Source organism: Poeciliopsis prolifica, unplaced genomic scaffold (genome assembly GCF_027474105.1).
Source record: "Poeciliopsis prolifica strain line A6 unplaced genomic scaffold, Auburn_PproV2 SCAFFOLD027, whole genome shotgun sequence".
Taxonomy (NCBI): domain Eukaryota; kingdom Metazoa; phylum Chordata; class Actinopteri; order Cyprinodontiformes; family Poeciliidae; genus Poeciliopsis; species Poeciliopsis prolifica.
The window spans coordinates 5,233,253-5,258,538 of record NW_026562402.1 but is presented as its reverse complement, the minus strand read 5'-3'; the positions used below and the strand labels follow the sequence as shown (position 1 = coordinate 5,258,538).

General features: G+C 37.5%; 1 protein-coding gene across 6 annotated transcripts in view; it reads right to left on the bottom strand.

Annotated features, from left to right (window-relative positions):
• Window positions 1-25,286, bottom strand: part of mib2 (MIB E3 ubiquitin protein ligase 2) — a 48,265-nt gene that overhangs the window by 8,803 nt on the left and 14,176 nt on the right. For 5 of the 6 annotated variants that reach the window (XM_055048495.1, XM_055048494.1, XM_055048491.1 and 2 more), the window contains exons 3-13: window positions 24,912-25,083; window positions 17,637-17,743; window positions 16,338-16,532; window positions 15,370-15,512; window positions 14,910-15,017; window positions 14,706-14,810; window positions 13,460-13,622; window positions 12,775-12,908; window positions 11,027-11,175; window positions 10,185-10,341; window positions 8,888-9,042 (exon numbers count right to left, since the gene is read on the bottom strand). In XM_055048495.1, coding sequence (XP_054904470.1) covers window positions 8,888-9,042; window positions 10,185-10,341; window positions 11,027-11,175; window positions 12,775-12,908; window positions 13,460-13,622; window positions 14,706-14,810; window positions 14,910-15,017; window positions 15,370-15,512; window positions 16,338-16,532; window positions 17,637-17,743; window positions 24,912-25,083 — 1,588 coding nt within the window. Of the gene's footprint in view, window positions 1-8,887; window positions 9,043-10,184; window positions 10,342-11,026; window positions 11,176-12,774; window positions 12,909-13,459; window positions 13,623-14,705; window positions 14,811-14,909; window positions 15,018-15,369; window positions 15,513-16,337; window positions 16,533-17,636; window positions 17,744-18,914; window positions 19,222-24,911; window positions 25,084-25,286 lie in introns of those variants that run through there. The other variant, XM_055048496.1, reaches the window with a different exon arrangement.

Here is a 25,286-nt window from a genome sequence, read left to right as displayed (position 1 = left end):
CAGTGCAGGAAAAATACCCGTAATAGTTTTTTTTTTTTATTCAGAAAGATACTCAACAAAATGTAACTGAGTAAATGTAACTAGTTACTACCAATCTCTAGTCAACACTTTAAATAACAATGTATAATGTATAATTTTCCCTTCACTACAAAATGAAAGTTTCTGATTTTCTGCATCATTGAAAATCCCAAGAAAATCCACCAACATTTACTGTTGTGAAGAGGAGAAGCTTCAGGTGAATTTTCTTTATTTCATTACCTTTTGTCCATACATTTGATTCAACAGGGAGTTATTTTTCACAAAATCACCGATGCGTACTTTTCATTATTCATTTACAGAGTGCCTAGTTTTCATAATAAATCCAAGATCCTGACATCCGAACAGAAATGAAGCTGCTTCAAAAGCTGCTAACAAGACAATCTGAGCAGAAAGCATGCTCTCCAATACGACTCAAGACAAAGTCCCAAATATTAACCTTGTTGTTTGCCATCCATCAGGATTAGTCAGGTTACGGCGCATTATGCTGCGCATTATGTCTGTGTTTAATTGCAGAGCGTAATGAGGCCTCAGTCAGTGAAATGAGACCATCGCAAATTTGTTTGCATTTTATGCAGTGCAAGTCTGGGCTGCGTCGTTTTAATACGCTCTCCTCTCTGCCTGAGTGGGCTTTATGAAATGTGAAATTGAAGCCGACAGTCTTAGCAAGCGCCCAGGAAGCTGGCAAATCACCACAGAGGCATTAGTGTGACATGAACCAAAACTTCTGGAGGAAGTTGGGTTTAATTTACTGCTTGCCTCTGCAGAATTTTACTGTGTGGAAACACTGATGGCACACACGCTGACAGACGACCCTGCTGTCCGTTGTTTCAAAAGCGAAGAATAACAAGAAGGGCGGAGAGCATCGGCAAAGACCTCTGTAGAAACAGCTTTTACTAACATGATTAATCAATAATAACCATTGTTTATTCGTTAGTTGCTCATGCAAATGCATTCGGAGGTGTGGGCTGAACTCGTTTGTGACAGAGTCAGTCAGAGGTGACTTGGATTGCCTGTGTGATTTAAAGGCATCCAAAGAAGACATTGCCAGAGGTCACAGCTACCTGCATTGCAGATCTGGAAGCTGGTGGTCCAAGCACTGACTGAGCCTCTTATACAGCATTACCTGCTTTCCACATCACAGTCAAGAGATTAAACTGCTCAGTTTTTTATTTTATTTTATGTAGCCAGTCCTGTCTGTACCAACTCTGTTCTCTGCTTTCACATTAAGACCTAGCTGACATTTTGGTATGTGATCAACGCCCAGTGAAAGCAAAATAAATTCAAAATGCAAATAGTTCTGAATGAAGACTCACATTTAAACAAAACTTATTTTGTGTATATAATAGATTTATGTGAAATTATCAATCCTGACTGTCATGCTATGAACATATTTGACAGTAGATGGAAAAAGGAGTAATAAAGAGAGAAAAGTAAAGTTACAAAAGGAAGAAACTTCATGAAGTCAAACCAGAGCGGCATCTCTTCTCCAGTATAAATTGTTATCCCATTATCTGACCCGTTTGCGTCTTCAGAAGATATCTGGCAACATGCCTTGTTCCTTTGCTTTCCCAGGCCTCTCTGTGAACTTGGCACATAGTTGTCTTTTTCCACTTCCTCAAACAAAATACATAGACTGATAAACAATCCATTTTTGTCTTTCTGTCACAGAAAAACTGATGTTCACAGCTGCTCTCTGAAATAACTTTAGTTTATAAATTTGGAAACAACCCTCAACTTATCTGTGCAAGACAAAACATCAACAGATTAACAGACTGTTTTAGTTTGGGGTAAGTGTGGGATTAAGTGTGAATCACATGGTTTTCCTAGTCCGTCTAGGTCAATAAATTAAAGAGAAAATATAAAAGATCAGTTTACAGATTTTGGCAGCTTAAATATGGAACTTGCAAAATTCAACCAGTCAATCTATGGATGATTCAATCAAGATAGAGCTGGAAAACATGTGAATCAGGTCCAAAACTGTTCTAGACCCGAGTTAGAAAGCCTGTAACCATGACAAAAGCTCACTGTAAAAAACAAATTACTAATTCACACAAAACCTTTAATATTACTAAAATTAATTATTTATAAAAACTCATACCAGAGTTGAGAAAACCTTGTTTGCTTGTGTACTAAACTGAGATTTATAGTCGCACTCATTAGAGTCTGTCACAAATAATACATCAGCATATTCGTCTGCTTGCTTTGATGTAATTCTCAAACAACATTGTCTTATGTTTGATCAATTTTGTATTAAAAAATAAACCTCCTGACGCCATGTTTAATTCTTAACAGGAAGTTGTGGTTGTTTAAAGCAATCAGATTAGCTGACGTAGATTTTAGTTTTGCACCACATCGCCTCCTGTGGGTCAAGCATGTTTAAAACACCTCTTTATGTTAGTGGATGATAACTTTTCTGAAACAGATTCTGTGTGCACAATATTATTTTTTAAATGATACAGCGGAGATACTAAGATCTAAGAGTTATCAAGTTTGATGTTGTTACAAACCTGTTTTATGACTCTTTCCAAACTGAGTAGAAACAATACAGGTAGCTAACCTAACTAACAAAGACAAATCACTTGAACTGAATGAGCCTTGACCTTTAAATGTAATGTACACACACACACGTGTCAGCGTGTGCAGTGTGTGTGTGTGTACAGTAAAGGACGTTTGATTATACATGAATGAACTAGTAAAGAGTCAATCCCGAACACTGTAAATCGTGTCTCCCTTCATTGCGTGAAGCAGCTGGTGTCAGGCTGAATGAATGCTGAAGACTGCAGCCTAAACTCAAAGACCTGAACACACGACTCGTGCCAGAGCAGAATGAACATTAATTAAAGAACTGCTTGCAGAGGCCCCAGTTCTCCTACACTGTGCTTGCTCACTTGCAAGTTGTATCTTTTATTTTGCGCACATGTAACTCTCCTGTACAGATCTGAACGGAAATGATATTTTTAGAACAATCGGGAGGGTCTGTATCTTTTTAACTAGGTCAGATTTGACAAAGCGGTAAAGAATTCGACAGCTGCAAAGAGAAAAGAAAATAGATAAAATAGGGGACAAAAGTAATCAGAGGCGTCCAAAGAAATTGCCTGGTAACAAGAATCGGACAATTTTCAGCCATTTGGAAAGGCAAAAATCTGATAAACACTGATACTAATGTCAAAATAGTTAAGAAAATTTAATTATAAAGGCTGAACTTGACTAAAAAAATGCTTTGCTTTTTTTCCCTCTCTCTCCTTTTACCAATTGTCATAAAACAGCTTGTATTTGGAAATCTGAACTACCTTCAGGAAACACTGACGGAGACTAATGTCTATGCTTGCTAATGATAGTCAGACTGATTGTGATCCTCAATATTATGAGGTGCACTGGCTGATGGGAGTGTAAAATATTAAATCTTTGTTTTAAATAGTAAAACCCTTTCTTATGATGCTTGCACTCTCACTCAGTGTCATCACCTCTGGCTCTTCAAACAAGGACAGTTGGAAAATCATTCTGAATTATATTAATTACAGGTCTTAAAGAGAATTAATTAGCAATTTAATATGCAAAGTCTTTACTAAAACCTACTAAAATGAATTTGTGCATAAATCTGACTGGAACATGTATAAACTAAAGTCAAAACTGAAACTTTAGCAAAATTTACTTGATGGCAACAAAAGTTTACAAAAGTTTCTAATACAAATTTTTAGGATATTATCCATTTCCATTGTTTATCAAAACTTCAAAAGGTTTTAACTGTCTCTGTTAATGAGAAGACTTTCAGGCTAAAGTTAAATCCAAGTGATGCTTTTGTTTTTCCATTCTCACTTTCTTCTTTTCTGGACATATTTTTAAAAAACCATGGGAAACTTTCCATGATATAGTATTGTTATATTTAGAAAGGAAATTTTATAGTAGATCAGTGCAATGAAGTACAGACACAGAAATCTACCTCTTGCTGTAAAGCACAATTTACAGCAACAGGCAAACATAAGTTCTAAGAAAGTAAGACAGGCCCAAATAAGGATTTAAAGATCCTCGGAGCATCATAAAAATGTCGTGCAAGGAAGGTTTCATCGTCTCTGGGTTCCAAATTTTCAGGAGTGCTGCACATGGGCATGTTTAACAGCAACAAAAAAAAGAAAGTAAACAACAAAACAAAATCTTTAACGCTTCACTAATAGAGGATTAATAGATCTTTGTTTGATGCTTGCACTCTCACTCAGTGTCATCACCTCTGGATCTTAAAACAGGCACATTTGGTAAATCATTCTGAATTTTATTAATTTATTAATTTATATATATATATATATATATATATATATATATATATATATATATATATATATATATATATATATATATATATATATATAAATAAAATGGGGCCAACATCAGTCACCTACTCTACATGGATGACATCAAGCTGTATGCCAAGAGTGAGCGAGACATCGACTCACTGATCCACACCACCAGGATCTACAGCACTGACATTGGGATGTCATTCGGACTAGAGAAGTGTGGTCGGCTGATCACAAAGAGGGGGAAGGTGATCCGCACAGAAGGAGTCTCACTCCCACAAGGAACAATAGCAGACATAGAGGACAGTTACAAGTACCTAGGTATACCACAAGCAAATGGCAACCTCGATGAGACCACAAGGAAAGGAGCCACAGCTAAATACCTCCAACGAATAAGGCAAGTCCTGAGAAGCCAGCTCAATGGCAAACAAAATCAGTGCGATAAACAGCTATGCCTGCCAGTAATCAGATACCCTGCTGGAATAATTAGCTGGCCAAAGGAGGAGATAAAAGCCACAGATATTAAGACTAGAAAGCTACTAACCATGCATGGAGGGTTCCACCCAAATCCAGCACCCTGAGACTGTACACGAGCCGCAAGGACGGAGGCAGAGGACTAGTGAGTGTGAGAACCACTGTCCAGGACGAAACAACTAAGATCCATAAATACATCAGGGACAAAGCCTCAACAGACAATGTGCTCAGTGAATGTCTCAGACAACAGGGAACGGAGGTTGAGGTGCCAGAGATACCATCATGGGAGGACAAGCCCCTACATGGGATGTACCACCAGCAAATAACCCAAGTGGCTGATATCAGTAAATCCTAACAATGGCTGGAAAAAGCTGGACTCAAGGACAGCACAGAGGCCCTCATCCTGGCCGCCCAGGAACAGGCCCTAAACACCAGAGCAATAGAGGCCCAGATCTACCACACCAGACAAGACCCAAGGTGTAGGTTGTGCAAGGAGGCCCCTGAGACGGTCCAGCACATCACAGCAGGGTGCAAGATACTGGCAGGGAAAGCGTACATGGAGCGACATAACCAAGTGGCAAGCATAGTGTACAGAAACATCTGTTATTACTTCATTGCTATCAAAAGGTACAATATTCTGCCAATTGAATATTAACAGGAACTATCACTCAACTGTTACTAAACTGACTTTCTGTATTTTTTTGGTTCTTTTCACAGGTTTGACTTTCAGGACATACATCTGTTTATAAGTGCTATAAAATATGGAATATTTCACTAATCTATATGAACAATAGACATTATGGCATGTTTAAAAACCCACCATGTTTATCTGCCTTTCAACTAAGTAGAGATTCACATTTTCTCTTTATATTTTATTTCACTTTACAGTTTTTTTTTTACTTTGCAATGTTTATCTCATCTCTATTTTTGTTTTATTGTTCCTATGAGACTGTCTGTCATTTTTAATTTAAGTTTACTTCTCTTTTTGTCCATTACTTTGGCATATTTTGCTTTCTATACGTGACATAAATATTGCCGACATTGACATATGGTGGACTTTGGGGGCAACATTTACGATTAATTTATGAATTTTCAGTCACCAATCAGCATTATGTTCTATTCAGGACTGCAGTTTCAATATAAATAGTTGTGTTTCAAGTATTTTAATATGCTCTCTGAGCCTGGACCCAACAGGCTCAGAGAGGACACTAAACAACAAAATCAGAAACAAGTAGAACGCTTATATCATGTCTGGATGAGACTTTGTCATTGTGGAAACACACTCTGAGTAATCCACTAAGCGTCTTCCTGCCTGGTCAGCGTCATGCCCAGTTTGTGATGGAGATTTACACTCTGTGCCAGACAGACAGAAAACTGAGGAGCCTATATGTGACCAGTATCAAAGACACTTGGTGGAAGTGTCAGACACTGGTCACATGTAGCCAAGCGTAAAGAAATATAGGCAAGCATAAAGAAATGTATTTGCTCAATTATAAAGAAAATGGCTTTCTTCATCTTTCATAACTTGTAAATATTATTCATTTTTACTATAAAAGTGGCATTTTGCACTAGATTTCTCTAAATATAACAAATTATCAGCTGCGCTAAAATTACAGGAATTCACTTTACTAATGGCATGTTTACAGAGAAAGCTGCGATACACACCTCCTACAAATACGATACACTAATTGCACCTTTCAGGAAAAGCTTTTAAGCAACGGGGACAAGAAGGGATGGCATTGTCTTTTGTGACTAACCACAGAGAGAAGAACATTCAGATACCTGGTTTATAGTTTTGTACAACAGCAGTAGTCACACACACACACACAAACACACACACCTACACACACACACACAACTACATACACACACACACAGAGAGATGAAGTGAGGGCTGGTTGCTATGAGAGCAGATATGAAAAATAGAGACTTCCACAGAGTCTCTTTTTTCTGAAAATTTTTTTGTGGCAGATTGAGGTTGCAAAATATATCATGATTTATCAATATCGCCATATACTTATCATGAAGATCTTAATGGGTTGTATTAATATGAGATAATTATTTAAGTATCTTTCTCTTGGATTCTCTACTAACATGCATCTGATGATACTTATTGCTTAATGTTGTAGAAGGCTGTTTTAGAAGTTAAAGAAGTAAAATCATTAAGAAACTAATTTCACTGCCAAAGCAGCAGATGTAAAATAAAATAAAACTATGTATTTTATGTAGCAAAAAGTACATAACTTTTCAATATGGTTGCTTTCTTTTGCTAGTGTTCTGAAGCTCTTCAGCCGATTTATCAAAATATAGTTAGTGTGAAGGTTTCTGATAGAAAAAGTGAGCTAGGTTCACCATTAAGAAGCAGAAAGATGTCGCTCATTATGCTCGTTTTGATGTCTTTCAGTTGATAAAGTGCAAGCCATCTGATCTCGAATTAAACATCAAACAAACTCTATTAGACACAAAAATTTGATATTGAAGGTTTTGGTTTGTTCTCCTAAAATGGAAGAAGAAAAAAATTACATAAAAAGCTAACATATTAAAATAAAGTCTGGTTAATGTAAAATCAATGTTTTATTGCACGAATCATGCCAGGCATGTCCAAAGGTTTTGTCACTTAGGAGAAAATTGTTAAATCAAAAGTGCTAGCAAGCCAAAAAAACTTAAGTAGTTCTTCATTGTAGATTCAAAAATTTAAAAAGGATATTGCACATTTGATGTATTAAAAGAAAGTCATCTAGTTTTAAAAACGTTTTGCATCGATAGAGTAACTTTATTCTTATTATACAAATAGGGTTTAGTTAACTTTCTTTCAGAAATGGTTGTACAAGTTTAATAAATTACATAAAACCTGGTTAGGGTACAGCAACATTGGCTTTTCCGTAAAAGTCTTTAACATGGCTCTACTTATTATAAAAAGACAAATATTTTGTACCTTACTTAACTTTTTCAATTGAAAGAAAATGATGTTGGTAATAACTTTGCTCTTATTAAAAGCCTGCATCTGTATGAAGCAGCGTGCAGAACAGATCTAATTTGTATCATTCTTGAATTGCAGCTGGAGGGGCAATAATGGCCCTCAGCCCCACATTATTAGCATTACTGCTATTAAAATGATGGGAACCTTTTCATCTTCTATTTTTACTTGTTCGTCTAAAATGTTTTTGATTAAATAACAATTCTGCTACATTGGACAATTTTTAGCCATTAGAAAAAAGCTTGCTCAAGGTCACGCCACAACATTGTAATACTTAAGTCCAGGCGTTGACGAGGCCACCTAACAACCTTGAGTTGATAGATATTCTCCTTCAAAAGGTTTTTGCACAAAGCAGAATTTATGATTAACTAGAGCAAGTTGTCAAACAAAAGACAAAAAAACAGAGGACAAAGAAGAAAGATGACAAATATGCTATCCCTGGTATTTACAATATATATTGATGTCAGAAAAGTAAGCAGTCAGCTTGTCCTTCCTGTGAAACAATCTCTGAGACTGTGATGAGAGCTTGTTTGGATTCCTGGAATGTTTTATCTAATTTGCTCCCAAACGGTGAGGTTACTGCATATAGTCTGGGAACAATTTTGAGTACAAGTGTGTGTGCATAGAGAGACAAAAAAATACAGATTGCTGCATTTCTGAGAGATATCGACTCCCAGCCTGCTGACAGCAGCAACAACTGTGTGGGAGACGAGCTCTCTGCAAGCTATCTGTAACAGATAGCATTGAGAATTGACCTTGGGATCCTCATTTGAACTCACAGGAGAGATTTCCACACACACAGAAAAAAAAAAAACACACATTATTTCCAAAAATGAGATACATGCATTCAAACTAATGAGATGCTGCAAAAGAACAGGATACAGAACGATACTGAAAGTGTAGCTCCATGAAATTTACTCTGCATTTTCCTAATAGAAAAGAGATGGAAGGAAGTCCACATTTAAAAATTACACACCATTATTTGTTTTGTTTTTTTTTTTTTCTTATCTCAAAGGGACTGCAGCTTAAACCGATTAGCTTTGATTTCCCCCGATTTTTATTGCTCAATAATTTCAAAGTTTAATCTTTGGATATGATTGCCACTTACAGTTTGTTCCCTTTGAGGGCGGCGTGGTGAAGAAGGTTGAAGCCTCTGTGGTTCTGCTGAGTGAAGTCAATGTTGGGCACCACAACCAGGATCTCGATGATGCTGCGGAAATTCTTAGCAATGGCATCATGGAGCGGTGTGTCCCCGTATGAATCCTAGCAGAGTAAGTTGACAGGCAGCACAATAAGCAAAGATGTTGCATCAGTTAAAAGAAAATTGAACCTGAATGCTTTTCAACAATAATTAAAAGCAAAAGTTTGTTTTTGTCTGAAGGCCTCTGAATACCTTCCATGAAATATTCTTGCAACTCAGTGCAAAAGCAGACAGAGAAATAGACCATATGCACATTTGTCACAGATAAAACACAAACACACTCCAGGCCGACATGTTTTTAGCTGAGTAGTCACGTCATTCAAGCAGAAAAAAACTGAGTTTGTTAGTCAAATCAGGGCCAGGCTGCAGGCATGTTAGACCATCCGAAAATAATATATTCAAATAAATACATTATCTTAATGAGACAGTAACACCGGGTCAAGAAAACTATAAATAAATATACATGCAGAGTTCCAACAATTTTTTTCACTTCTATAGAATTCAAAAGGAAGGAGAGAAAGACTAAAAATTAATGAACAATGGAGGACAGATCAATTCATCCATGATGGGTCGGAAAATACGTAATCTATATCCAACATTTATCCAGAGAGTGTAGGACACCTGTATCCATGACTACAATGGTACAACATTTTGAATTTCTTCCCAAGGTATTTCAGCAATCCCATCACTATTTTAATAAGTCAGTTATTACTGCAACCTACAGTAGTAAAAAAAATAAAAAGAAAAAGAGCTTTAAAAGGAAATAAAATCAACAGCATTTTAAAATGTCACAAAAGCATTTTTTGCTGGATAATAAATTTTCCCAGTAATGATTGTGACAAATGATGACATTGTTGGTTTGAAACCATTTTCAAGTATTATAATGATAATGCCTTAATAATGCACTTTGATTTTGAACTCAGCACTGGAACTTGAAGATATTTCAAATAAAACCAAACCCAATAAGTAAAAAGTAAATAAAAACCACAAATAACCAAATCCATAAATAAAATGGTTTAAGGTGAAATAAAATATTAATTATGAGAGCAGAAATTATTGAGCTCATTTTAATTCATTATGTGATAAATTGATTAACTGCGACAAGCTTAATTAGGGTGTTTTTGTTGTTGTTTTCAGGACATGCATGTGTAGTACGACATATTGTGCTTAATGCCGCAGAGGTAAGCACTCTGCCCCCGCTCACCTGGAGATTGACGTCAGCCGCATGTTCAGTCAGTACTCGCACCACGTCAGTGAAGCCCTTGTTGACGGCGATGTGGAGCGCTGTGCACATGGAGTTGTTCAGTACGTTGACATTCGCCCCTTTGCTCAGCAGCAGCCGCGCAATCTCAGCCTGGTTACTGAGTCAAAACAAACCAGTGCAGGTAAATTATACTTTCTTTTGATTGGCAGGCCTTCAATTTTATCAAATACTGAATTAATTGTGAAATAAATTAGTAATCGATTAATTGTTAACTGGAGTATATAGATTCAAAAATGGTCAGCTGCTGAAAGAACAACATACTCAGGGAAATAATTAAGTCAAAACTGTACAAGAAATATAAAGATTTTGCATTAAAGATTAACAAAAATCTTTGCCTGTAAATATGTTTTACTCAGAACTCCTCAAGTTTCATAGTTTCAGAATCACCTGGTTCAAATTCTGTTATAAAGAAAACTAATATTAAGGACCTTTTGCAACTATCCAATTATTAACTGATTAATCCAAAAACGTAGTCTAAAGATTCATCCTACACAGTACTGCTTTTCATGTGTTGACGGCTAAAGCATTTATTTGGCTGCTGAAGCATTGTTTGCCACAAATGATCAAGTGTGCGCCACAGGGATTTTTCTTTTTTCATTTTAGGCAATAAAATGTTTTTCTTGTTTTAAAAAATTCAGTCAACTTTTTTTATTATTTGATTAATTGATTAATCATCAGAAAGGTTGACAGAACAGACGATGACTAGAATGATTGCTCGCTGCAGCCCTAATCAAAACATTTAATCAAATGAATGCAGCACAAGAACAGGAATGCGCCCTCACCCGAAGGCAGTGTAGTGTAAAGCTGTGTCTCCATCTTCATCTTTGACCTCGACGGAGCTGTTGGCTTGCAGCAGGGTCTTCACCACCTCTGTGTGGCCTTGGTGAGCGGCGACCTGCAGAGCCGTCTTGCCTTGGTTCTTGATATCCACCTGGCAGGAGCACAGACACAGTTGGAGATTCATCTGGAGCAGAGAATCAGCGCACACCAACAGAGCTGATCAAACACTGGCAGGAAATAATCTGCGTATGGACAACCAAGCTCTTCATACACGTGATGGAAGATAATCCCACCATTCAGTGCCGTCGCAGCACAATGGAACCGAAGGGGCACAACAAACAGCAGCGAAAGTGTTCATCCCCCTTAAACCTTTCCTCATTTTCTCACTTTCATAACAACAAACTTTAATCTGCTTTACATGTGTTTTGAGTAATTAAGGATAAAACAATCGGACAAATAAATCATTGAAAAAAGTTGTCAACTAAATTAGTAAACAGACTCAAAAAAATGTGAAGAACATATTCAGAACAGTAATTAAGCCAAAACTATTTTTTATTTTGCATCCAGTAGATGCAAAATAAAAAATAAATAGGCATAAAGATTTAAAAAACAATATAAAGAGACGCAGCATGTTTAACGTGTTTCTTCTCAAACAGGAGTTCAGGTTGTCACATTTTTTGTAGCCTCAGTTTATAACTTCTGCACATGGATTATGTGGAAAAGGGCAGTCTTTTCCCAAATCACTGGAAAACAATACGCTCTGTCCAACTGACAGCCGCGGAGCTCCATTTATGAGGTTCATTTAATCCTTAGAAAGAGTTTTCCTTGCACATAAAACACAGCAGTGATGTAATAATTTCTTTGTGAATCCAGACATCAAGGGCCAATGTCCTGTGAATTTTAGATGAGTCTCTGAGAAAGAGACACATCTTGATGCTGCAGGACATCAGCCCTTGAGGCTTCGAGTAGAAGATCCATAATGTAAAACATTTTTTAAAAAGTAATGGTCAGAGTTTTCCTAAATTTGTATGAATGTTTCCAAACAAAGCATTGGGGAACTCGGTTAAACATGCTGGTAATCCTGATCAGTCTGTGTTTTCTGACATAATTTCTGCTGTTTCTTTTCTTTTTATCACAAAAATATATAAAAGGCTTTGAATTATACTTCCCTTTCATATGTTTTTACATGTTTGAGTTGAGATTTCGCAGTTACAAAAAATAGACACATAAATGCCAAAAATGGGGAAAAGTTTACAAATTAAATGAACACAATGACATTAACTGAATTAACAAAATAAAAAATAACAAAAACATGAGTTTTGATTTAGAAGGCAGTGTTGCAGTCACAATGGGAGTAGATGCAGCGTTCTCATGTGGAGATGGGAGCATCCAGAAGGTCAATCACTGCTAATGCACTCCACCAATAAGGTCAATATATCAACAAAGCATTGAAGCATAAGTATATATCGCTATTAACGGTTGTATGTATGATTTATTTCAGTCGTTTTTAGATTGTTTGATTAATTTATAATAAGAAACTCCAACTACTTTGTCATTATTGTGTACAGATGTTTTCTGCATTTCTTTTTTCTTTAGAAAACACATTCAACAAAAAGAGAAAAATGTGAAAAATAATCAGGATGCAAAAAAAAAACACCAAGACTCTGTCTGCACATCAATGCTCAGTTTTGTCTCTTGAAGCAATGAGTCACAACCCCGGACTGCAGCAAAGCGAAGATGTCGCACTAACCTTGTCGGGATACTTCTGCACCAACTCCCGCACTTTGCTGGCACTCCCGTGGGCTGCCTCGATGACAAGTTGGCCGGGGTTGTCCTGCTCCGTGGACTGAGACAGCAGCTTCTCCAGCACGGAGATGACAGTACCTGGGAGAGGTAGTGGAAAGGGACAATACAAGAAAGAGGGAAAATGTTAGTTTCTTTAATCCAAAATTTAACTGCAAAGGATGTTCAGAGGGGGGAGGCAAAATCTGAATGCTGCAACGGTTAATGAATTTGTCAGAACCAAGCAAAACCAAAGGAATGAGTCAAAATGTCCCTTCCATGCAGAGTGAATCTGACGACACACACACACATCGACATGTTAGCACCTTTCCATCCACCGAGGTGAATGTAAACACAGAGTATGCCATCATTAAGAGGCTGCTGAGAACTTCAGACATGATGACAAATGTCTGCTGAGCTGCCAAAGCGTCTTGCTGTCAGCACACTGGACCACAACAGGCCGGGGAAGAGCGCTTAAACAAACAGACACCTTGTTCGCACATTAATGGAAAAGAAAGAAAAGAGAAGGCCCTTATTGGCAGCCTGTGCGAGGAAGCATGCAAAAGCAGAGATGGAGCAAGGAGGAAGGCTGGAGAGGATTGAAAGAGCGCAGCGTTTGAGTCGAGCCCCCTCGATTCCCGCAGAGGCCTTACTTCCAGATTCGTTGGGGTTCTCGGCCGTCATGAGGTTGGCATCAACCTCTGCAGGCTGGGCCGAAAGGCACGCCGGGTTGAACGTCCACGTCTGACCTCCAAACGCCACCCGCAGGTCACCGTCAGCGTATACTTTCAGCACCTTTCCCACCTGACCAAGCACCTACAGACAAAAGACATCAGGTTAACAAACATCCTCAAGAATGTGGTCTGATAACTATTCGTTTTGTAATTTAGAGATTTTCCATTTCTAATTTGGATACAGGTCAGATATATTACAGATGAATTTTGGTGTGTGAAGTAAGTACGTTTAGAGATGTACAAAGAAACCAGATGGTCTTTTCCCCAATCAGCGAACACACTAAATATAAGAGCTGCTGCGTTACAATCACAACAATCCTTAAAAGCTTCAGGATCAGAAAGGTTTTACACAGCAGAGCAACAGCAATGTGAGAAGCTTTTTAAAAGGAGCTACATTTTTATGTCAAGACATATCCGTGTTTTATTCAGGCAGAGTGAGAGAAAGAGACTTTCAATAGATAACAGTAAGGTTGAAGGTCTTACAGCAAAGTAAATCTGTTTTATCCATCTCTCCGAGAACATACTAGATTTTGAAATGCTGGCAGCCTTTTCGAAATCATGAATCACAGAAAGTATTTTCAATTGTCCAGAGAAAACATACATGTTAATGTGGTCGAGTGATGCGCAAACCTCATTTATCTCCAACATAAGAAGCTCATTATGTTAACGTCTATTAAAATAAAGTCTTGCTTTACAGCCTCTCCCTGTTGCTAACATAAATAAGTGCAACAGAAAGCCAAGATATAAATATATAACACGTTTTCTAGTTTCTGTTCTTAAAATATAATAAATCTGTTGAAATTTTCTTCTAGTGGGTCAAAGAAATCAGCCACAAAATTATGACCGGTGCACTTTAGTTGTATGAGTGAAGTAAGTCAGACATGAGATGATAATCCAATTAGTAATGAAAAGGCGAGCGACACTTTCACAAATAAAAGTAGTGATCATAAATAGCCCAAATCAAACTTTTTTTTTTTACATCAGAATATGGACCTTTCACCAAATTTAATTCAATTAAGCATCTTTCTCCTTTTCAAAGGGATACTGCTTGAATAGGGACTCAAAGCCTCAAGACAATCTGTGTAAACTTTAGTTCTTTGTATTACTAGATCAAAAATCAAAGCACGTAAAATGAGAGTTAGAGAGAAAGTAAAACTTAGCATACAGGAGTCATGCTGTCTGTCCACTCCCCATGGCCTGCCTGAAGTCTCTTCACATTTTCCAGCTCATCCAGTACTTTTACCAGTTCGCCAACTCCAAAGGTGTTCACCTGTCAGAAGAAAAGGGGGAAAACACATGAATAAATCTGTGAAGCTAAATTTAAATCATATTGAAGATGTGATCAGAGAGGTTTTCTGTGATTCTGTACTTTGGTGAGAGCTCCCGGGTGGAAAGTCCAGCGGATGTTGTTGCTATACTGGACCCGGACGTCTCCTCTGTCAGTTATTCTATGAACCGTCCCGATCCGACAAATGTACTGCAAACATAAATAGGTTGTGTCACTCCAGGTCCCCCCACAACTCCCTCCACTGCTGCTCTGACCTCAACGTTGCCTTCGGCAGCTGTGACTGAAAACGTGAATGCTCCGTTTGCCCTCATTTTATTAGAGCATCCACCTGAACCGCTTATATAATATAAAGTCTCTGTGAGCCAAGTGAGCTCACATGCTGGACGTGTGACTGCATTCTCACTGCATATGTACACAAGACAAACCAACCAGAAACCAAAAAGATGTACATTTTGTACTTTACATCCCACGGAAACCAAGTAAAGAGTTGAGTAAAACTGCCTGTTCTCATGAGTTGGATGTGATGGGACGTTTCTCGTACCTCTGCCATTTTGGGATTCCACCCTCCGTGTCCTTCCTGCATCTGTCGCAAGATGTCCACCTCCAATAGACATTTGACTTTGTCTCCCTGCTGAAAAGAGTGGCCATCAGCGCTCTCCTGGCGCTGGAGCTCTGCATGCTCACCTGGATGGGGGGCAGTCAGCAAAAAGACACCATCAATACTCGTGGACAAACTCAGAAGGATAATCATTTAAATATTGTACTTCATGTTTTTATGCTGTCAGGTCTTGAAATCAAAGTCAAAATTTTCATCTGGGCAGACAATTTTGCCTTGTAAAGCAAATTCTGAAAATGTAAAAGTTTACAACCTAATGATACAAACTAAAACAAACAAACATTTTGTTATGGAAATTTACTGCAAATATCCTCAAAAAGTTTGCATTTGTTGCTCTACTTATATTTAAAAACATTCCTTGGTCCTTATTTAATTTTTGCCTAAGTTATTAAGAGTGGAAAGTCCAAAGAGCAATGGGTTACAGACCCCTGCACCAGCCCGGAGTTGTGAAGCAGAAGCAAAGAACTGCATGGTTTTATTTTATTTTTGTCATAGAAATAAAAGACATGTACCTAAACGTAGATACATTTCAGTGCACTGAAGTGGCTTCCAATTAGTGACTTATGTGTAATGTCATCCAAGGATAAACGCAGCTGCTGTTTGAAGACTGACGAGTTTCTATAGATTAAAACTAAAAGTATCAGCAGGCAGGAACAGAGAATAGTCAATTACTAAAATAAGTGTTAGTTGCAAAGCGAGTCGTAACCTGGACCCAGAATAGGCTGACAAGACCTGAACATCGGTAAATAAAGATACAAGTCAATGTTCTAATTATTATCATATATTATTTTCCTATAACTACTTTGTGTTGATCCATTACATAAAATCCCAAAAGAATGCCAAAGTGTAGAAAGATGAATATTTTTGTAAGAGAAACAATGTATCTTACTGACCAAGCTTAGGTAGGTGATCTTTGTAGTAGAAGCCTCCCTGGCCGTCGGACACGTACTTCAGGTCCACTTTGCCTTTGTGGCCCATTCGGTAGACATTGGTGGTGCCATTGGACCAGGTGACACTGGCCACGCTGCGGCCAGACTCTGTGTCCCAGCCTCGAATGTCCACTACTTTCCCAACCTTACCCTCCCCGCCTAAACATAGAAATACAAACACACACACAAAAAAAAAACACACACACACAAAAGAGATGTGCAAAAAGCGGAGCTGCATAAGTTTGTGGGAAGAAAAGCTCAGTGAAATTTAAAATCTGACCATTATGTTTAAGAATAGCAAATAATAGTAATGTAAAAAAAACGCAGGATGTTACAGAAACATGCAACACATGGATTAAACACTTCACAAAACACACTTGTCCATTATTCCTTTAAATTATTCACATACGTTTCAGAGCCACATTATAAGAACACATATTTTATGATGTCTTTAAACCATTTAAGTCACTTGATTGCTTTACTTCTAATTAACTCAGTGAACTGCATAATGGCTTGTTTGAAGAAAAGGGAAATCTGAGAATGCTCAGAAAGGCCCACATGCACTGGCTGAAAACACCATTTAAGCCTGATGAGTGAGTTAACCAAACCCCAGGGCAGAAACCAAATGGACATTTTGACTCATTCAGATTCTGACAAAAAATAAATAAATAAATAAAAATTATGACCACTCTGTCTTTCTTCGAAGGGAACATCACCAAACGATCATTTTCATTTCAGTTTCTAATCATTTCTAAGCACAACTGAGAGCAAAGCTGGTCTTATCTGAAAAAGGAAGCATTACAGACAGAAACATGACAAAGTCAAACATGAAAGTGCGGGTGTTCACAGATGACAGCCAAGACACAAATAACTGAACAACAAACTTCAAGTAATGGGACATTTCCACCCTTCACCTCCCGAAAAGGAGAAACAAAAATGCAAAGAACACGTTATAAAACAAGGATTCGATAAAGACACTGACACAAACAGGCTGCCGCATCTGTGGGACAGACTCAGATGACTCACTGGCCGTGTAAGTGCACACAGACACACAAAGATGCAACATTTTTCGGGTTATTGAGGCGTGCGGTTAGAATGGTATTCACATGGTGAGGCATTTTGAGACATTAGATTGTCAAGTCCTATGTTTAAAGAAACAGCACAAAAAGGGGGCATTTCAAAATGAATACAACCAGGTCGGTAACAAGAACAACTCCTACCCTTCCCCCACCTCCTTCAAACACACAAACACACACCACTCACCGTCTTGGTTCCCCCAGTCCCAGTCTGGTCCACGGACGACTTTAACGCCCTGAAAGATTCCTTTGAGGATGATGCGTGGGAGGTTCTGCCTCGGTGTCAGGTTCACTCTGTGACGGAAAGAAGGAAGATGCGTCAACTCACACCTGAGCAGACAATTTGAACTAGTGGTTTTTCTAACAAGTACGATCTTAGCGGACACCAAGAATACCAAGTAAGACCACAGTAGTGAACAGCTGAACGACAGTACTTCTTCTGTTACATCGTAAAAAAAAAAAAAAAAAAAAGAAAAACTCTTCATTGATATGCATCATTATTTGAAGGAGGTGGTTACATTATGTAGCCAATTTTTACACAGGAGTTGAAATTTTGCAGAACTATAGAAATGTAATAAATTACAAAACTTCACTTATTAGTTGCCTATTGTGTGGAATGGTGGGGTTACAGACAAAACGACAATAATCAATAGTTCACAATAACGACATATGAATAAATGCGTGCCTGTAACAAGGTGCACCAAGGTTTTATAATGCTGATAAAAACTCAAAAAGTCACACAGTCACACAAACACACACACAGAGAAACAATACTGCCCTTTAGCTTTATTCCACCTAGATCATTAGATTGTCGAGTGATAGAACCACAGAAACATCGGTGCTATGATGCATAAGCGTATCCATTTGGTTATGGTAGAACATCAGAAATATTAAATCCATGAATTTAATCTACTGATCCTTCATGATAGAGTGCTAGTTCTGCTTTAAGAAACAAACAAAAGATGACAAAAAAATTCTTTCCAAATGTCTTTTCAGGCTGAGCAATATCTGTTTTTGCAAGTATTAAAAAATAAGTCAAATATAAGATTAAATATTCTGAATTATAAAAGCATCATCCAGAGATGATGTCGTAGTCAGACGTTCTTTTTATTTTTTAAAACACAAAAAAATCAGAATAGTTTGGGTCTATTAATTAATTTAATCAAAACTAAGAACTCGAATCATGTTCAATCTACAAACTGCTCAATAAACAGCTTGTACTGGAATGCACTGCTGTGAACTTAAATAAATGCAGATGAAAGTTACAGAGAAAAGCTTTAATTCAAAACTGAAGATAATTATGTAATTTCTTCATGTTCTTTTGGATTCTAAACTCATACATCTGCCCTGGAGCACATTTTCCTATATTTAATGTCTAACAGTCTTAGAACAAAAGACTGGTCAAACCTAGGATTGATCTCAGAAAACAAGACATTGGCATTCTATAGACAAAACTGAGGCATACCTTATTGTGAAGATTTGATCAGGCCTGGTTGCAAAGGAGCTGCCTATTCCCATACTTCAACAGGATCCAGTACCAGCTTCCATTGCAACCAAACAGCTCTCTGACGAACGCAAAGTCAATTAAAATCAGATGTAATTTAAAAAGAAAGAAAGCAGATTTTATGAGAACTCCTTCTTAAGGTCAAAGACGATTTCTTGGCATATCAGGTCCCTTTCATGCTAAGTTTTTTGCTAGACGTGCTTGCAGGGTCCTCTGAGCTGCAGCGGTAAATAGCTGCCCATTTGGCTCGTAAAGCCAACTAACAGTAAATCTCAGCGTGTGACTGAGGTCGGGCAGGTTTGTGCAGAGGTTTTAGCCTAATCCTAGACAGCAGAGCGATCAGAAAGCACCTTAGGGCAAGTCATAAACATCCACATGCTGCCAAATAAATGGCTACGTAAATATACAAATCCAGCATCTATAGAATGAAATAAGGTTATTTTTAGAGCTTTACAGGGGGGGAAAAATTGTGAGAGTGCACTTCGTCATGCAAAACTGATTGATAGGCTGAGTCAAATGGTCAAAACATTTGAGTAGCACTGCTTACGACAACAAAGCTTCCTTATTACTATGAAACTTTAGCAAAAAGCGGATGTGCAGTGACAGATGTTCTCGTTTTATGACAAGGAAATGTGGCCTCAGAGCTTGACATTTGTTTTTAATTGCAGCCTCTCTTCCGAGGGATCAACTTTTGTAATCCTGCTGAACCAAATGTCAACCTCGATCACAGAAAGGATCAAGAGCAAAGACGTGTACCCGACAAAGAGGCAGGTTCAGCTACCACTCGTCAATACTTACAACAAACACACAAGAACAAAGTGCAAAGTGAGCCCTGTGTATTAAGCTACTTGTTTGATTAAACTCGACAGCTTGATAATGAAAGGGATGTCTCAGGAGTTTTGAAGTGAGGTTTTGCATGACAGGTATAAGCAGTTAAAATCTAACCTGCCATAGATTTTGGTGGCGTCATTTAGTAGAAATGAAGCTGTTTAGTAGAAATTTTAAGTTCAGCTCAGGTTGAACCTAACAGCTCATCAGGGAAGCGCCAAGAGTCTATAGTAAAAATCAATACAAAACATTTCACTTAACCATTATGACACTGCTACTTTTTATACCGCTTCCTTTTCATATAAGGCCGCGTGCGTTGAACAAGCTCCTGCATCTGTTTCATGTCTAGATAATTGTTGGTTTGTATGTAAATAAGGCAAATAAGCATCTGAATTTATACTAAACTATGAATATTATCTACTGTATATATAATGTTAACTGCTTAGAAACTTTACACAGAACCTCACTTCGAAATTATGAACTATTTCTTTAATATTAGTGCCTTCTGAGGTATGCTAGCCAGTAAAAATATGTCCAGATTTTAAAACAAATGTGTTTGGTTCATTTCTTTTAACACATTCAAGAACAATTAAACAGTGAACCAGTGTGTTGATGAGAATGAGAAGCTGTATGAAAAATGAACATAATTTTTCAAAGAAAACCAATTGTTCCCTGTAGGCGAAATGAGGCAAAAATTGTATTAAAAGCTCGACTTAAAACTTAGAAAATCAACATAAAAATATGTAAAACAAAAAGAAAAAATATATAAAATCGCACCCTGTTATGGGTTTGAAGTGAGCACAGACTGGAAAACAAACAATGATCCTGTGGCAGCAATGTAGTGCTTTATGTGCAGAGTAAAGGATTAGACAGAGACTTGATCCGATTGGTTCCCTGGAACTGCATGTGTGTTGTTTGTGTAAGAAAGAGCCGATTAACTAGCTGCACGCCAACCCAGCTATTTGTAAACATATGGTCCAGACGTATGCCTCCAGATGCATTGTCCAGCAGTCACAGAGATGTTCCGCAGTCCGATTCAGCATGAGCATCGAGCTTGATGAAATGGATCACTGAAAGAGCTGCCCTGACCACCATATGCAAAATAGGAATAAATATTTACATATACATATAAATGAAAGATGCTTTGTCAACATCAAATCTTCTTCTACCCAAACCTGTTCATTATCTGCCTCTCGGTACTACCTGGATATCTTCTCGGAAACTGAAATTCTTAATCCGAACATCTTGGAATGGTAGCATGATAATCCATTTGAATCTGATGTAATTATAAAGGGACACTTATCAACGGTACATCCGGCTCACAACGCACGCACACCATGTTTACGAAAGCGAAACTCATCACACCGTCAGGAGACTGGACATTAACCGCAACTCCAGTAATTTGCCTTTAAGGCATCACGCATGTTTCCATAATAAACAGTCTCTCTTAACACCCCTTTCATAAGTCTTTCCTGGCTCTAAGACAAGTCACACATATTAGAAAACCAAGCTAAATTTGGCAGTCTGGACACACAGCAGTGTGTCTCATGATTGCCAGAGTATAAATCAGTCTTTTGAACTGCTGTCAATGAAATTTAGGTCAATGTGGTTTAAAAATAAAGAGCCATTGTGCGTTAAGATGGGGAACACATATTGCTCGCCGTTTGGCTGCCTCATTTGTCTGACAAGTACAACAAATAACTTGTGACGTCCCAGATGTGAAATCTGTGTCGGTGTTGGTCAGAATCCAAAATATCACTTTTGGAGAAATTGCAAAGTCTACAACGGGAAACAAAATTTAATTTATAAAAACAAACAAATAAACAAATACATAAATAGCCCTCTTTGTAGTTTTTGAGTCTACTATAATCATACAAATGATTTGACACAATCAGCCAATTTTCAACAATAGCGTCATAAACGCATTCTCATGAGATGTTGGAGAAAGTGCTGAAAAAGAAAACGACTGCAAAGATAAATTTAGCTGTTTGCAAATATTTCTGGCTGCAAAAAAGAAAGAAAAAAAAACATGCAGGTTGACAACAGACCAAAAACCCAGAGAAATAAACCAATTAATTTAGGATTGGCTCATTGTACCCCCTGTGTTACTCACTGGTGAGTAAAATCATTTAAGGGGATAATGTTTGCAAAGAAAACATGCCTCTATGAAAACTAAGGTTCAATTGGCATTTATTAGGGATGGAATAGTGTGAAAAAGTTGTGGCATTTCTAGAATACTTCAATTAAGAATAAACAAAAATGTATGAATATCTTATTAATTCAATACAAAATCAAGAAGATGAAAATTGGTGAATTGTTGGGAAAAGCCCTCATGACCCCCAACATGTCTGCCGCGATAAAGACTCGTTAGCATTTGAGGCTAACTGTTTGAATGTTACAGGAAGCTGGGTTTCGACTTTACTCTATTTTTCTCCATACAGGTGAGGATTGCCTTTAGCTAGTGCATTATCACAAAGCGTTTGGTTGGTCAACCTTTCTTTGTCCATTAGATCTGTTCCTGTTGTTTGTTTGAGTACCATTATGTAGAGAAACACTGCAATATTTTTGCTCTGGGTAGTCATACTGTAAGAATCTCATAATAGTCCATCAGCGCATGGATTAATTAGTTAGTATATTGCAGGCTATTGCTCATAATAAAGGTAAAAAAATAATAATTTTGCGAGTAGATATTGATTATTGAAAATACATTCTTATGTTTCCTTAAAGTAACAGAAAGAAAGAAAAAAAATTACTGAATCTTCAGTTGCCTGATCAAAACTGTGTATGTTCAAAAATAATAAAACTGTTTATGTTCAAAATAATAAAAGGCGCAAATGAACAAAGCCACATCCACCTGAATGCAAGTTAAGCATCCAGGTGTATTCATAATATATGCAACTGGATGCATACATTATGAAATATAACCTATTTTTCCTCATTTTTAAAAAATAGGTTATTTTTCCAAATTAGGTCTCTCATCGCCTTTTGTTTTGGATCTATACTATATAAATACACGGGCTTCCTGCTGTTCTTGTTAGTTATTCAATTCTCTCATTTCGTATTTACTTCCTGGCTCATCCCAGCTGGGTTCTGACTAGTTTCCAATCTCTCGAGGGGCAAAAACAAACCAAAAAAGGGAAAACAACAAAACCTGATGACTCGGTCACATTGAAAAGAGCAGTGAGTCATGATTCCTACACCTATTTGCAGCAATCATTGGACAAGCAGGCTCAGGGAAATAAATGGAAAGGGGCTGGACCTGTACCAGGCTAAACTCTAGACGAAATCTGGGTCATACATATCACCTCGTTAAAATGAGAACAGGCCATCCAGCTGACATTCAGACAGTGCCGCGAGCCGATTGGAGCGTTGCTGTGAACTGATGCAGAAGAGAGGATTCTGAAGGGACAACTCAGTTGAGTAAATCTGGGCTCACAGGACACTTGCAGTCAGCTCACTAAACATTTCTACAAATGTAGGCCGCATGTGGTTTGTCCAAGCTGACAAAAGAACAAAGCTATTTGAAAATATGTGCGCTGGTAAAAACAAAGAAAAACAATGAAAATCTAAATTATTTACAGGTAACTGCAGTGATAATGATGCAGGTTTGTTTTTTGCTTTACCCAAGAACGCGTCTCTTCATCTCCTTGAAACTCGCATGCGATTATTTTGTAGTAACAGACAAGATTCATTATTTACTGAAATAAATGGAAAGAAAACACACTAAAAGACACCACAATGGATCCCAATATGGAATAAAGACACTAATGAATTGAACATAAAAGTGAGGTTTTCTTCTAAATGAGAATCTTATTGTTTTTCAGGCTTCTTAGCTTTCTGAAATCTTGTTCCATGCAGGTTTGAGGCCTTTTTGTAGCCGTAGTTCTCCATACGCTCATGGTGCTTCATTTTAAAGACCATTGTTTTTCTCACTGTTAGTGGACATTAAAACAAATGTAATACTCACAGTCTCAGAGACAACATAACAGCCCTACAGTATGCCTCATAATTGATGGGATGCACTTTTCCTGGTTTAGGGATATAACATTTGTGCCAAGTAATTTATGCATAGTGAAATAACGAGTTTCACTATGTACTTAAACTAAATATCTTTGGGTTATACATATTATCAGTCTTTTTTTATGACGTCGGCAAACGTTGCATAATTTAATTTAACATTTTGCAAACTGCTTAATTAGCTGTGAAGATAATCTTCTGCTTATTTGGAAACAAACCTAATTCCAACTAGCAGCTCTAGCCAGAAGCTGAGGGAGACGTATATGACAGTGAAGATGTGTCTCTCTTTCATATATGGCTTATTTAAATAAATGTTAATGACATATATTATTATTTACTTGTGATAAAGGCAAAGTCGACACCAGGGTTAGTATGATCACCTGAAGGTTTGTTGCATTATATCTAGTTCATTAGAAAAAGCAACATCAATTTTTAAAGGCAGTTCTTGTATAAACACCTTTACCGCTGTTTAATTATGAATAGTAACAATAAGGCTAATTAGTGTTGTATTTAACAAAGCAGTAAAGATTTCATAAATCAGTCATCAGTGTGAAATAATTCCTTTAAAGTTTAACCTGCTGAGACGAAGTAGCTTTTATGCATTATCTCAAATTAAAGTGGTCCTGCTGCCTCTTTTACATTTTATCAAAAATTACTGACTTTGTACATTTCAAATTTTATCTTGATAAATGTCTATTCAGGGCAGAATAATCAAGCCGTGGTTAACTGAGTTTAAGTGTTTTAGATTTTTGAGCTGCAGACATTCAGAATCAGCTCTAAAAGCTGCAAAATTCTCCTTTAATCGGACGTCAAATTGAAAACTGTGAATTTGACTTACTCACCTGTGGCACAGACCTCTATTTTATTACATTTCTGCACCAAACAACAATCACATTCCCTGCTGACGAGACACACCATCAACCAAAAGAAAGCAAAAGAAGACGTAAGTGACGGATAACTGTTTTGTGTGCATCCATATGAACCACATAAAAACTGCAACTCATCTTCCTTTTTTGGACTGGAAAGGATTTGAGCTATAAAATGTTCTGCATAGATTCTTACATACGAACAAAATCATTGAAATTTAGAGAATGTTCAAATTAAAGCACTCACGGCTGGGAATGGGCCGTCTCATAACGCTCAAACGGATGACTGAGGTCGTGCTTGTTGTTCATGTAACACTGGGTGCACAGGTCGTAGTCGAAGCACACTTTGCACTTCCACCGCATTCCCATGATGCCATGCTTCTTGCAGCTGTCACAGATGATATTGGAGTGACGGACTCCTGCAAACAGAACAAGCGGTGAAGAAAAGGAAATGGGTGGGCACATTTCTGACATTTCAGTTTTCTATTTTTAACTGAAGGAAACAGTTTTACCTACAGAGTGATGAACAGACCAAACTAAGCCTGACTAATGTGGCAAAATGTTCACATTATATGATATACACCTCAATATGTTAAAGCATAATAGCATCTAAAGTATCTAA